Source organism: Prionailurus viverrinus, chromosome X, assembly GCF_022837055.1.
Source record: "Prionailurus viverrinus isolate Anna chromosome X, UM_Priviv_1.0, whole genome shotgun sequence".
Taxonomy (NCBI): Eukaryota; Metazoa; Chordata; class Mammalia; order Carnivora; family Felidae; genus Prionailurus; species Prionailurus viverrinus.
The window spans coordinates 43,054,118-43,068,299 of record NC_062579.1 but is presented as its reverse complement, the minus strand read 5'-3'; the positions used below and the strand labels follow the sequence as shown (position 1 = coordinate 43,068,299).

The window sequence follows — 14,182 nt, the reverse complement described above, 5'->3', positions numbered from 1 at the left end:
GATCGAGGTTGAGGGTCTAATAAAGACATTTTCAGGCATAGGAGATCTAAAGATTCTATGCCCTAGGCCTCATAGGGAGCACTGGGGAATGTGCTCCAGCAAAATGTGGACATAAAGTCAGAAAAAAGGCCAAGGGATCCAGGAAATCCAACACTGAAGACAGGTGAAAGGAAACCCAGAGTGATGAGGAGAGAAGATCTCAGTGCAACCTTGTTCAGGTCTAGAGAGCACCCAGTCTCAATTGCACTAGGGACAATGTCTCAGAGGGGGAAAAAATAATCTGATAGATTACCTGATGTGTCAAAACGTATTGAGAGGAGAATTGCACTTCTGACAGAGTTTGGGGAGAATTGATCATAGATATGAAGAAAACTAAGCAAGCAAGATCATCGTCACCATCATCATCATCACCATCAACAACATCAACACCAGAGAAAAGAAAAAGTTGCATGGAAAAGGAAATGTGGTTATAGCATATGATACGATTTATCCATTATTAGTATTGATATAGTCATAGTAATGTCCGCTACTAGTATTGATTGAGCTAGATGTACACATGGGCTCTTTAGAAATGAGGAGGTAAATACCTGAAAAAGCGGTTAAAAGAGTTGAAAAGGGTTTGTCCCTGAGAGTGGGGGTTGGGGGTACAAAGGGGGTAGGGTAGGAAATTTGTGTGTTTTGTTACAATCCTTGAAGTACTGGGTGACTTGAAAATCTACATATGTGTATTACTTTGGCAAAAAAATGGTAAAAGGACACACAAGAAAATATGTTTCAAAAACAGATTAGCAGCACGAACATATACTTTAGAAATACGAAAGTGCAATCAGAAAAAAACGTGGAAAATGAGTTTTGTGTTAAGATCGTTTTACAATTTGACTTTTTAAACTATTTCACGTATCACTCTAATACAATTAAAAATACTTTAAAAGGCATAAAAGAAGGGCAGGAGTGTTCCAAGTAGCAAATACCAGATGTGCTAGACAAGTAGGTAGGAGGCGGAGTAAGATGGAGAGCTTTGGAGAGTTTGGGCAGGACTGGCAGGGAGGTCTTTGAGGGGAGTCACTGAATGTTTGGTGCAGGAGAACCACGTCAACTGATTTGCAATGAGAAGGGAGTTCTCCGTTGGAGAGACTTGCAGTTAGACCAGGTGATGTCCAGGAGAGAAGATGCCTGGTTGCCCCTGGGCCGGTTCTCAGCTTTTGGAGAGACCTGTATGATCCCTGGACCAGGGTATCTACCTCTTTCCCCTCAGAGCACTGCTGGAAGGAGCCCTGTTCACAGTTGTCCTCGAAACCCCACATTGGGTAGAAATCACTTAAGAAAAATCCTTGGTCAGGGCGCCTGGGTGACTCAGTCAGTCAGTTAAGCATCTGACTTCAGCCCAGGTCATGATCTCATGGTTTGTGAGTTCGAGCCCTGAACCGGGCTCTGTGCTGACAGCTCAGAGCATGGAGCCTGCTTTGGATTCATTCTCTCTCTCTCTCTCTCTCTCTCTGCCCCTTGCCAGCTCATGCTTTCTCAAAATATATATAAAAAATAAACGCTAAAAAAATTTTAAAAAAGAAAGAAAAATCCTTGGTCATATTACATGCCCAAGTTTTTGGTTCAGAAAATATGGTCACTATACTCATAGGCTTCAATAAGTTACTGTTTATGAGGATCGCTCCTGAGGATAGGAATTGGCATGGCTAAACCTTTTGAGAACCCCGGGGTCCCAAGTGACCTTTCATTAGGAGAGGGCTATGGGAGTAGCAGGAGAAATTGATCTCTTCTCCTGACATGGATTGATAAAGGGAGGCCTGGTACCCTGCGTCTTTGCCTCTCTATCTAGACAGCTGAACCCAGTTGATAAAAAAGAGAAACTTTGGCATTCTGAAGAAACTAAATATTTTAGGGCCCGAAGATTGTTTGGAACTCAGCCAACATAGCCCCGTTGTTTATAAATGAGGAACCAAGGTCCAGACAGCAGTGACTTATCCAAGTCTGTGCCACCTCCCCCAAAATGGTGGCTCAGCTTCATGGAGTAAGAGGTAGACTGACCATTAGGCAGGGCATTTGCCCTCAGAGAGGTGTAGGAAAGCACAGCACTAATGATCATTGGTATCTACACATAGTTAATCATACACTAAATGCATAAAGGGCTGTAAACCTCTGAGGTGGGATGCCCCCCCTACATTTAGGGTCCCATGATGCCATATACCCTCAAACTAGTAAGAATCAGCCCACAGTGAGGAGAACTGGTTAATTCATTCCTCATCATGGCTTAGAGATCTTTTGCTCCCCTCAGCTGCCATCTTAAGGACTGTAACACCTCATATAGGCCTGCTTTTGGAGCAGAGATAGGTATCTAATAACCTCTCAGAAGAAAGAGCCCTGGAGAGGAAGGGTCTGTCTTGACATTAGGGAAGTCGGATAAGGGAACTCACCTTAACAGTACATATGTGCCCAGCACTGAGCTACCGATACAGTGGCATGTGATGGTAAGAGCACGAGCTTTGGGGTTCATGCCAAGCTCCCCTACTTACATGATGTGTGGCCAATCATTTCAACTTCTCTGAGTCCTCGTTTGATCATCTTAAAGTTGGATGAGTAGTTCCCCCTTTGCAGGATCAAAGTAGATAATGTAGGGAAAGAGTCTGACACTGTGCCTGGTACATATAGGTGCTCAGTGCTGACGGAGGTGATTATATATGTTGCTTGTGCTCAAAAGTAGATTGGGGCAGGAGGCCAGTCCGTGAGTTTCTGGAGGGTTCATATTTCCAGGTCTGGGTCTGGTATATGGTAGATTGAATCCATGTGTACTGGGGCTTGGGGGTGGGATGGGGCAGCAAGAAGACCAGCCTGTCTGGAGCAGAGGGTTAGTGTTAGGGAGAGAGGCTGAGGGGCTTGGCCTCAATTCTGTTGGCAGTTGGGGAGTCATTGAAGTCAGACCCCTCTGACCTGGTACCTGTGAATAATTGGGCCAGGCCTCAGAAGCAATCGTGTTGCTGCACAGTGAGATGGAAAGTTTTAATAAACATGAAAAGGTGCTCTGTGGCCCTGGTCATCTGTCCCTTTACAGGACTGTGAGGCCAAAGGTGAGTACCACTGTCCTTGGCTGAACATGTACCATGTGCCAGGCAGACGCTGTGCAAGTCTTACCTGACAAGAGGAGGGATTCTCCCTCCACACACACACCCCATTTTACAAGTGAAAAAGCTGAGGCTGGGCATAGGGGAGTGCCTTTCCCAGAATTACGTGGCTAGTAAGTAGCAGAACTGGGAGCACAGTATTCACCCAGTCAGAGCTTCAACACCCTGATGCTTGCCTGCCCCACCTCGCTGTGAGTGCTCCATTCACTCTTCTAACAAATACTCCCTTTTGAGGTCCACCTCCCCTCCCTGTGCATCCATCTCTTGCTTTGCACTCAGCATAGATGATGCTCCCCTCACTGAGGACAGAGCCTGTGATGTGTTATCTCTGTCTTCTCTGTGGAAAAGGCACGGAAGGGATGGGGGGCACATAAAGGAGGAAGAAGACAAAAGAGATAGGAAAGCCTGCTTCTACACTCTCCCACTTCTTCCAAGTTCCCTGGTCCTTCTTCCTCCCCTTCCCCACCCCTAAGGCACCAGCTTCACTGTCTCAATCCTCCCCCCACCCCACCCCCCACACCCCTCTGAGGAGGAGCTGCCAGAGGGGTGTGGTTCAGATTTCACTCATTCCCTTGGGTTCCTTCAAAGCTGTCCTCCACTCCATTCTCTTCTCTCGCAGTTCCTTCACCTCTGAGGGGGCCTCACAATGGAGAAGGCAGGGCCCGTGTAGTAGAACGGAGCCCAGCAGCTGACTCACTTACCCTCTCAGCCTCATTCTGTTCATCTAGAAAATAAGCAGGTTGGACCAGGCAATTGGTGAAGCCTTTGCTATGTTGTTTATAATACCTGGTATTTGTCTGCTGGGTTCCAAAGGGCTTAATCATCCCAACAGCCCTGCCAGGATTGGCGTTGTGTTCCAAGTGGGGAGACTGAGGCTCAGATCCTGAGAAGGGGGGTGGCTTGCCTGGGTCACAGGGCTGGTAGATGGCAGAGCCAATATCTGAAGTGAGGTCTCTCTGGGTTTAAAGCTTGGGCTTTGCCTTGGCCCAAGCTGCAGGCTGCCTCTCAGCCACTCTGATTTGGGCCTTACCTTTCACTGTGACCCACTGGGACCCACATGGTTGGCTCCTGGCACCTCCCTGACCTCACCCCCTACCGTTCCTCCCTTTGCTCAGTGCACTCCAGCCATGCTGTCCTCCTCACTGTCCCAACAAATGGCTAGGCCCTTTGCCATCTTCCAGCCTTCTCACTGGTTCTTCTCTGGATGAGATACCCTACCCCTCATTTTCATAACATGTATTAGGCCACCAGGTCATTGCATAGGGCACAGGGAGAAGAACAGAGAAGAATGCTGACTTTTTTTTTTTTCTGTTTCCCTTTCAGATCTGATGGTGAGAATTCCAGGACAGTCAGGTCAGTACCCCCTTTCTCTAGTAGCAGTTGGGAGATGGGGCAGGGACTGGGGTGGGGCCCTCTGATTTCTAACTTGGGGATCCATGGGCAGGGGTGGGGGCCAACCCCAGGGGTTTTGTCCCGTTGGTATCAGGGACGGGTATGGAGCAGACTGGGAGGGCTGGGTGAGTGTGGCAGGCATGGGAAAGGGGTTGAAAATTGTTCCTCAGTCTTTCTGACCCTAGCTACTCTGGGCTGAGCTGGGCTGAACCCCAGAGGGATTCATGGTTGCTACCCAGATGGGAAAGCCGACTTGCAGAGAGGTCGGCTCTGGACCTGGGACCTTCTCCACCTTTTCCTTCCAGGAGAAGAGGGTATGAGAGAAGTGGGGCTTCTGTGTCTAGTGTTGGTGCTCTACCCCAAACTGCACTAGCCCTGAGTACTGGGATCTGGGTGGACTTTTAATGTGACACAGTCTACACATTAGAAACATACATCATGGTGCCAAGTGCACATTTTTTTTTTTACATGCTTGGTAAAAAGGATTTACAAGCTTCAGTAAGTTTTCAGGGTGTGATCAGTTGGCTGCTTGTGGGGGCAGGAGTAAAATGGGGGTAAAGAAAAGGGCTATTTATGAATTTCCCAGGCCTTAACCCATCAGAAGCTTCATGAAGACACAAGTGTGAAGGATAGGGGGTCTGGGTCTACATGGGAATGGTGGGGGGACTCAGGATAAGGCTCGCTCAGGCTCAGCATCTAGGCCAGGGGTGATCTCTGAGATGAGATGGGCCCAGGCAACAAAGGGATGGGATGGGTATACTCAGTCCCAGCCAGGATTGTAACTAGCATATACAGTGCCTTCGTGAAGAGTAGAATCCACTGAGTTGATCAGTTGGAGGAAAGTTCCCTTTCTACTGGTCTACTGTGGCCCCTCACTGGGGTTCCCGGCTTAGTGAACAGAGCACAGGATACCATTTCAGTCCGCTACTTGTGGCCTCTTGGCTGTGAACCCTTGTACGGGGCACAGCTTGCCCAACCATATGTGGCAACCCAGGTCCTGCCATTCAGGCAGTAGATATGGGAGGGAGGCAGAGGATCCCAGCATACAGATGGAAGTGTGTAATGGGACACACCGTGTCCTGGCATCCCAAGCAGGGGCTATGGGATGAGCACACTGATGAGGGCCAAGGTCGGGACTGTGGGGTGGGAGCACACTTGTGTCAACAGGAAAGCAGGGGAATGTGACAGATGTAGTCAGGCCCAGTGTCCAGGCAAGGAGTACATGACAAGATGCAGTTAGTCCCAGGATGCAGCCAAGGAGGGTGGCATGGGCACAGCCTGTCCTAGCATTTAGGAAGGCACTAGTCTAGCAAAGGACCTGGGTCCCACTGTTCCACTGTGGGTTTGGAGAAAAGCAACCTGGCATGGCTCCAAGCACAGTCATAGGCCTCCACACTGATATCCCTGCTACTTGTTGAAGAATCCTATTAAAGGCATCTCTAGCTCTCAGCTCTCCCATCAGGGGAGTTCCTGGGACCTATAGCTCAGGGTATTTACTAATGATCATAATCATAAGTCATGATGACATGTATTGGGCCTTTACAACTTATAGAAGTCATCAGGGACTTTCTTTCATTTGATCCTCCTAGTGACACTGTAGGTGGAACCCAGGCTGGCCTTATCATCACTGTTTTAGAGCTGAAGAAACTGAAGCTTGGGCTGGTTATGGGTTTTGCCTACAGCCACACAACTCATAGATGGCTGGGCCAGGATTCAAACCCAGGTCTGTCTGGCACCAAGCCCGGAGCCCTGCCCACGCTGTCACTGTGGGAGCTCTTGACAGCCTTGCAGATAATAATAATCATCCTCATCATCATCCTAATATTAGTAATAATAGCAGTTATCATTTGCTCCTCGCATATTAAGAACTCTGAACATGATCTTATTTAATGTTCATAACAGCCCTATTACATGTAGATTGGGATCCCTGATTTACAGATGAGGAAAATGAGATTCCCCAGAGGGTCAGTGCCTTGCCCAAGGAAAGAAAAGCAATAGGTCAGGGTAGCATCACTCTGACTCATACCCTGTGCTGTCTGGTTCCAAAGCCAGCATTTGTTTTATGGAGACTTGCTTCCCGACATCCATCCTGTGTCCACAGCCCAGGAGGCTACAGCAGCCTCGAGGACTCAGCAGTTGGGAAGCAAGGGTCACACTTGGGCTGTGGAAGGGTCTTAAAACATAGCACTTGTGGGGAAGATCTTGCAAACTTGATTGGTAGACCCTTGAACTTGGAACCAGGGCTGTGTGAGGATGCTCACAGGACCACATGTAAATTCTTGAGCTGGCTTCAGCTAGGGGTCTAGGGAGAGCTTCCTGGAGAAGGCAGAATCTGATCTGGGCTGTGGAGGACTGACATGCAGGCTTTGCAGTGGAGGGTGGGGGCACATCCCTGGGAATGTAGCCAATATGCATCAGAAGTGAGGATGGGACTCCAGGGGGGCGCAGTTGGCTGGACAAAAACAGATCCGGGCAGGAAAAGAGCTAATGTTAAAGTTCAGAACACGGACTGATACCTTCTGTCATCAGTGGGAGCCAGGGAAGGCTAGAGGGGAGAGGCTGAGCTCTGCAACATACCAAGGGCAGCAAGTAGATCCAGGTAAAGGGCTCCATTTATGGCAGGTCACTTTCTAGTTATGTGCTTTTGGACAAATCTGTTCATCCCTTGGAGCCCCAGTGTCTTTATCTAATATTAGCACTGTGTGTGCATAAAAGAGAGAGGCTGGGGTGGGGGAGAAGAAACACCAAGGAGAGGAGTGAGGCCTTGGCAGTTGTGGAAGCAGGGTAGGTAGATTGAAAACCACGGAGGCCTGAGGGCTTCTAAGTATGGGGTGGCAGAGGAAGTGTGGAGTCTAATTAGAGCTGAACAGCTGGTGTTGCGCGAGGGCTGTGGGCACAGGAAGGTGCCCGGACTTCCTGTAGGTTTGTGAGAAGTTGTTAAGCCTACAGGCACTTTAAACCAAGGCCCTTGGAGGGCGATGGCTCAAGTTCACAAAGCCAGCTCTTAGCAGAGCCTGTTTCCTAGCCGGTGTGCTCTCTGCAAAGTCACTGAACTTCTCTGATCCTTGGTTTCCTGGCCGGTGAAATCAGGATGAGGATTCTGACTTGTCCAGGTCAGATGAAAGAAATTAAAGTAAAACAATGTTCAGCATAAAATAGTGCTCAATATGTTGTAGTGCCCTCCACCCTCCTCTACGCCCAATCCACTGTCTCTTACTGGATGGTCAAGCTTGAGAGATGTGGAGAAATGTGGGGAGAGGCAGGAGGGGCCAATACCTCCCAGGGGTCCCAGATTTGGAGGCTGTGCCACAGTAGGGAAGGTCGGGCTGAAACTGGGGGGCCTTGGGGACAGGGCTGGGGTTGCCAGGCACACAAGGAGGAGAGCCGAAGAGGTGGCCTGTTGCTAGGGAAGGAGGGAGGAGGTGGGGGAGCCACTGACACCCACAGAGCCAGGGATGTCCCCATGGCAACGGGAGCCCGCTGCATTTGGGAGGAGAAGTGGGAGGAGGAGCCACGGTTGGCTCTGTTCCCAGAGGAGGCCTCCCACTCTGGGCCTCAGTGCCCCCATCTGCCAAACGGGAGTTTGGATTAGGTAATCTCTAAAATGCTTCCTTGTTTTGACCTCCTGGCAATCTGGGGTGGCTGAGACTGCAGGGATCTTCCAAGGCTCCCCCATCCACAAGTCGAAGACTCCACCAGTCCCTGGAGGCAACCCAGCTGTGTTGGAGTCTTCCCTTCCCAGGCTGAGTCCTGTTCAGCATAGCCTGGTTGCCCGCCCTGCCCCAGCCCTCTGTTCTCACCACTTCCTGTGCCTGAAAACCTTGTCACTTAGTGTCTGCTGAAAGCTTTCTGGCTCTGGGAGCCCAACTCCAGTCCTCCTCACTCTGGGAAGCCTTCCCTGGCTGCCCTAGTCCACCCTGCCTACTTTCTCCCTCCTGGGATGCTCTGACCCCAGAGTTGCTCCTCCTGCTGCCCTTAGTATTCACTGCTGCCATTTATCTGGCAGCTTCTAAGATCTGGGCTCCACACAAGATGCTTGACAGGCTCAAATCTTTGCAGTCCATCTGTGGTATCATATCGCAGACCCCCATTTTACATATGAGGCAGTTCTCTGTGAGGTTCCCCAGGTACCATGTGGTGGAGCCAAGCTTGGAACTTGGCTCTGTGTTATTGCCAGTACCCTGGGCCTGAGGTGGGGTGTTAACAGCAGGAGCACTTACTGAGTGTTAGCTAAAGCTGTTATATGCCAGGCACCATGCTGGGCACTTTACCTATATTCTCTCATTTAATGTCCATAATGATGCTAGAGGGTGTATATTCTTGTCATTTTGCTGATGAGGAAACTAATCTTAGGGAGCTGAAGGCATTTATCCCGTAGTAGAACTAGGATAGGAATTCAGACCATCAGAGGTGCAGTCACCACAGTATACTGGGGTCAACTCAGTTGTATTCCAGAAGCACGTAGAGCATTCCCTATGTACCATACCTGTGTTGGGTGGTCTGTTGGGGGTGGGGAGACAGAAGCGGGGTACAGACACAGATATGCCAGCTCCAGCAAGCCCAAATGAGAGTGTGCTGAAGAGGAGAGGCCAGTTGTAAGGACAAGAGTCTGGAGGGGGTACAGCTGGAATAACAGTGAGATAGAAGAGGATAGTGTGGGGGAGTTGGGTAATTTTCCCAAAGAAGGTGCCATTCCAGGAAGATCCTGAGGGACAAGAAGGGGTAAGAGGGTCTTCCCTCCCCTTCCAGTGTGTGTTCCTCTGCCTCCGCCTGGCCTAGCCCCAGGAAGTGGGTGACCCCTAAGCTGGCTGCGTGCCTGGTTGGAACCAAAATAAACTTGCCTTCTCTCTCTTCCCCTCCCCTTGCCTCTGTCCCCTCTGTCCTGGCTTTAATTAGCAGCCCCGGGGATGAGTCACTTGGCAGCTGGGGAGGGAGGCTGCACAGAGCCCAGTCAAGCCCCGACTCCTGCCCTGAGCTTTGTGGGCAAGCGCCACTGTGTTCATGCGCCTGTGTGTGCTCCTGCGTGGCCCCTGCTTCTGTGTCCGTGCGGGCGTGAGGAATGCAGAGGTGCTGGCATGTGTCCATGTGTGTCTGGGTATCTGCATAAAAGCATATCCAGCCATTGCTGCCTTTGTTTCTGCGTGCCACTGAATGTCAGTGTGTGTGAGTGTGTGGCTATAGTGTGCATCTGTGGAAGCAAGTGTCAGGAAATGAGGGAGCATTTGAATAAGCAAACACAAACACTTTATGATTGCACCCACCCCTCCCTACATAATGTTCTTTATGTGGTCTTGCTTATGCAAACCCTCCACTTATATCCCCAATTTTCCCTTGTCTGAGTCTGGGTACATTTTGTTGCAGGGAACAGAAACCCACTCAAACTCACTCCAGAATGTAAAAGGTGGGGGGTGGACTATTGTGAAGCTACATCTCACCGAATCTGAGAAATTAAGTGTGCGTGTGTGTGTGTGTGTGTGTGTGTGTGTGTGTGTATATATACATATATATATATATATATATATATATATATATATATATATATAGTCAGGCCTCACACCAACTGGAAGCAGGACCAAGAAATCGAGGACCAAGATTACTTGCCCTAGCTCCCTCTCCCTCCTTCTCTCTCTCTGCATCTCCCAGGCCCATGTCTCATCTCTCTGTGTATCTCATGGCTTGCTTGGTCTCTGTCATCTCTTTGTCACTGACTCACCTCTCTGGACTAGCTTCATCTGCGTTTGTTTATACGATCTGATGTGGCTGCCAACCTGGAAGCTTAAGGGTCCGTTCCATATGACAGTGTTTCTGTCCAGCCTATGGGAACAGGCGGCAGCAAGGGGCTGTAGGTGGGAGTCAGTTCTCTTAGAAGTGGGTGAGGGTAGAGAGGTCAAATACATCTCCAGCTAGCAGTTATTGTGGGTCCACACATGAGGTCAGAGCCTCGGGGGGGGGCGGTCTGCTCAGAAGCCCATGGTTGTTAAATTGCCTGTCCATTAAGGTTTTGGTTCCTTTTCTAATGCAAGTTGACCTTTGCTCACTGTGCTTTCAAGTTCCATGCACTTGCATTAAAACACCCTCATTTTATCTAAATAATTCCCCCCTTTTTATGCCAGAACAGCTTTTAAGTGCACAGTGAATATTACCATTGCTACCAGTGTGTGGTGATTTTCATAGCATCAGAACAACTAACATAATGCTACTCATGGTACAGCTACTACTGAGTTCTTGGTTGCTTCGGGAATTTTCACATTTTATTAGTGCAGGGACTGAATTTATAGTTATCTGCAGTATATAATTATAAGTGCACATTATCAATATTATCAGCTTGACGCTTGGGCTTACTTTTCCATTAATACAAACCCCTGCAGTTTTTACATTAATTACAGAGAGAATTAATGACCTCTTAGACAAGTTTTCACCTATGAGTAAAGAGTTCAGAACCAGCTGTGCCCATAATGACTGTTCTCCAGATGCAGGGGCAATGCCCACGGCTTTGACTTTGGCCTTTGCCTCGCATCCTCTGGCTGAGACTTAGGGGCTGCCCACCGCCTCCTTGGGGGCCTCCTGTTTCTGGCTTGCATATAGAAGGTGCTGTTATTTTTAATATTTTTAATAGGAATGATAGTTTCCTTATTATCATTAAAGCCATCTTCTATGTGTAAACGGTAAATATGAGGTTGGAGAGATTATCCCAGGTTCAAGGCAGAGTCTCCTTCAACTTCTCCCCTCCCCCCCTTTTTTACTATTCCAAATATTAATAATTGCTTTGATCTGCAAAATGTCTGCTGTGTATTGGGTACTGTTAGGGAGCATTTGGCACACATTCTCTTTAAGCCTCCTGGCCACTCTGCCAAGTAGAGATGATTGTGGGCACTTTACAGCTGGGGAAACTGAAACCTGTAGAGGTAAAGTGACTTCCCAGAGTCATCCATCCATCCACCCACCTATCCAACCACCCATCCACCCACCCACCCATCCATTCACCCATCTATCCACTCATTCACTCAAGGATGATTTCTTGAGTACCTACAATGTGCCAGGCACTGTGCTAAATTAGATTCAGCTGATATACTGATGAATCATATAAGTCTGCTCTGAGGAAACTCACTGTCCAGGAGGGAAAGAGATGAGGAAATAGACAATTACAGGGGAAGTATAGGGCGGGAGCATCTCAGAAGTATACTGTACCCAGCCTGAGGGGCTGGAAGGCCTCTCTAAGCTGATACCTAGGCTGAGACTTGGAGGATGAGTACAAGCTGGCCAGGTGAGGACTGGGGGTGGGGTGAGGTGAAGCTGAGAGGAGAGAGTTGCAGGCAGAGCAGGAAATGTATGCTGGAACTGTGGGAGGCGTGTTTGGCACCTGTGTTTGTAAAGAATTAAAGCTGTTTCTGCAGAGGAATGGGACTGTCATAAGCCATGGGCTGGGAAGGGCGCAGAAGGTAAATTGGGAGGCTGTAACTGGGACCCCAGTCAGTTAGGCCCAGAGCTGAGGAGCTGCAGGACCCAGGAGCACAGTTTCCTTGCTTCCAGGTGCACCTGGTCCTGGTACCCACTGTGGGTCAGCCTGGGCAGCATCAGGCCAGGATTCTAGTGACCACAGTGCCCTCTAGTGTCCACCAGCCCACCTTGCAGCCTCCACCTCAGTGTGGATTGTCTACTACCACCACCATGTGCTGACCTGTGTGTCTGGGTGCCCTGTGCTGGATTCTGGGGACACTGGGATAAATAAGGCAGCACCCCTGTCCCCACAGAGCTCCTGGCCCAGAGGGAGAATCAGCTTGTGGACAGACAAGGCTGAGACAAGTGCAGGGTGGGAAGGAAACAGGGAAGGGGCCAGGGCCTGTTCCAGGGGGCACAACCTGTAAGCTGACTTGTGAGGAACTAGGGGGAGCTAGTGAGGTGGGGAGGTGGCAGTGGGGGTGGGTGGTGGGAATGGATTTTTGAGCAGAGGCAAAGATGAGGCTGGGACAGCAGTGTGGCAGAGAATGTAAGCACTCCTGTCTGGGTGGAGCACTGGTTGAGGATCAGGGGCAGGGGAAGGCTGAGTCTAGCTGAGGGGGGGGGGGTAGGAGTCAGCTCAGAGAAGGTTCTAGGAGGCCTGCCACTAGCTCATGGTGGGTGCTTAGCGAATGGAATCATATAAGGAGCTTCCCTGCTCTTTTGGGATCATAAACCCATGTGAGGATCTGATGAAAGCTACACTTTCCCCCCAAACATGCTGTTACTCATTAATATTTTCCATACAACTTCAGGGGCTTTGAGGCACTTCCCCTCCCCCAGTGCCTGTACATGAACCACAGGCTGCCAAACTGCTTTTTGTATAAATACCAAAACTTTATTGTGGCCTCCGAGGCTCTGTGTGATTAGAACCCTGCCTACATCTCCAGTCTCACCTCTCTCCCCTTTGCTTTTTCCACTCAGCTGCATTGGCCTTCTTGCAGTTCCTGGAAATATCACCTCAGATCGTTTGCCCAAATTGTTTCCTTTGCCTGGAACACTCTCTCCTGCTGCCTCCTCTTTTTGCCCAGCTTAATTCCATTAGCTGTTGAATGTCTGTCTCCTCTCACTTGGATATGAGCTCCATGAGATCAGGACATTGACTACCCTGAGCCCCTGCTGTATCAGGCCCCTGGCCCAGTGCCGGGTCCACAGGATCTGTTGAATAAGTGAATGAAGGCCTCTGGTGCCCTGTGGCTGGGTCAAGCTGCTCACCATTAATTCCTTCTTCCTTTCAGCCCCTGGTGGGTCATCACATGAATCTACCCAACAGTCTCAGATATGTCTGAATTCCAGGAGTGGCCCAGAGATATTTTCCTAGAATCTTCCCCATCCCTGAAACAAATAGGCTTCCCGTGGGTCTCCCCTGTCTTCTTGGGAGACGTGTCAGACTCCTTTAGGCTCAAGCTGACTCTACACCATAGATGCGCATTCGTTTCACTGAATCATCACAAGAACCCATGAGGTAGAAATTGCCACTTGTCTTTTAGAGATAAGGTAACTGAGCCTCAGAAGCGTTATCCAGCTGGAAAGTGGTAGAGCTGGGACTTGTACTTGCTCTACCAGGCACCCAGGTGTGGGATCTTGGCCTTAACACAGGAGAAGGAGCTTGCCCAAGGGCCACAACATCAGCCTTATGGCCAGGACTAGAATTTCTGTCTCTCAACTCCTACCAGGCCAAGAGGAAGGTCTGGGCCAGAGGTGCAGCCATTAGGGCAGTAACTGCAAATGGGCACAGAGCACAGCGGCTGCAGGAGCTAGGAGAGTTGCTCAAGGAGAGAGAAAAAAGCAGGGGTCAAGGCCAGAGCTCTGGGGACCAGGGTCTTTAGAGGGTAGGAAGAGGGAGAAGAGACCACAAAGGGCCTGCAGATGCCAACTTTGCCGTGGTCCGGAGGGCCTATCTCTCTCAACGGCTTTGGCTTTCTTGAGAGGAACCAGCTGCCCCAGCAGGGAGGCAGGAAGGCAGGAAGGCTGGCCTGTTGCCTGTCAGTTCCTATTCCTTCTAGATCATTGCCCCCCGGCCCCTCTCAGGGCCGCCTTCTGCTCAGAACAGCCAGGGGCCTGGGCTCTGGGGCTGTGAAAGGACAAGAGCACTCTGAGCTGGATCTGTGGGACTCTTCAGGAATCCCCCATCCTTCCAACCCTCCAAATTCTCTCCT

General features: G+C 49.8%; 1 protein-coding gene across 3 annotated transcripts in view; it reads left to right on the top strand.

Moving 5' to 3' along the window:
• Positions 1-14,182, top strand: part of IQSEC2 (IQ motif and Sec7 domain ArfGEF 2) — a 78,336-nt gene that overhangs the window by 20,095 nt on the left and 44,059 nt on the right. For all 3 annotated transcript variants that reach the window (XM_047844521.1, XM_047844520.1, XM_047844522.1), the window contains exon 2: positions 4,458-4,487. In XM_047844521.1, the coding sequence (XP_047700477.1) occupies positions 4,458-4,487 (30 nt within the window). The remainder of the gene's footprint in view (positions 1-4,457; positions 4,488-14,182) is intronic.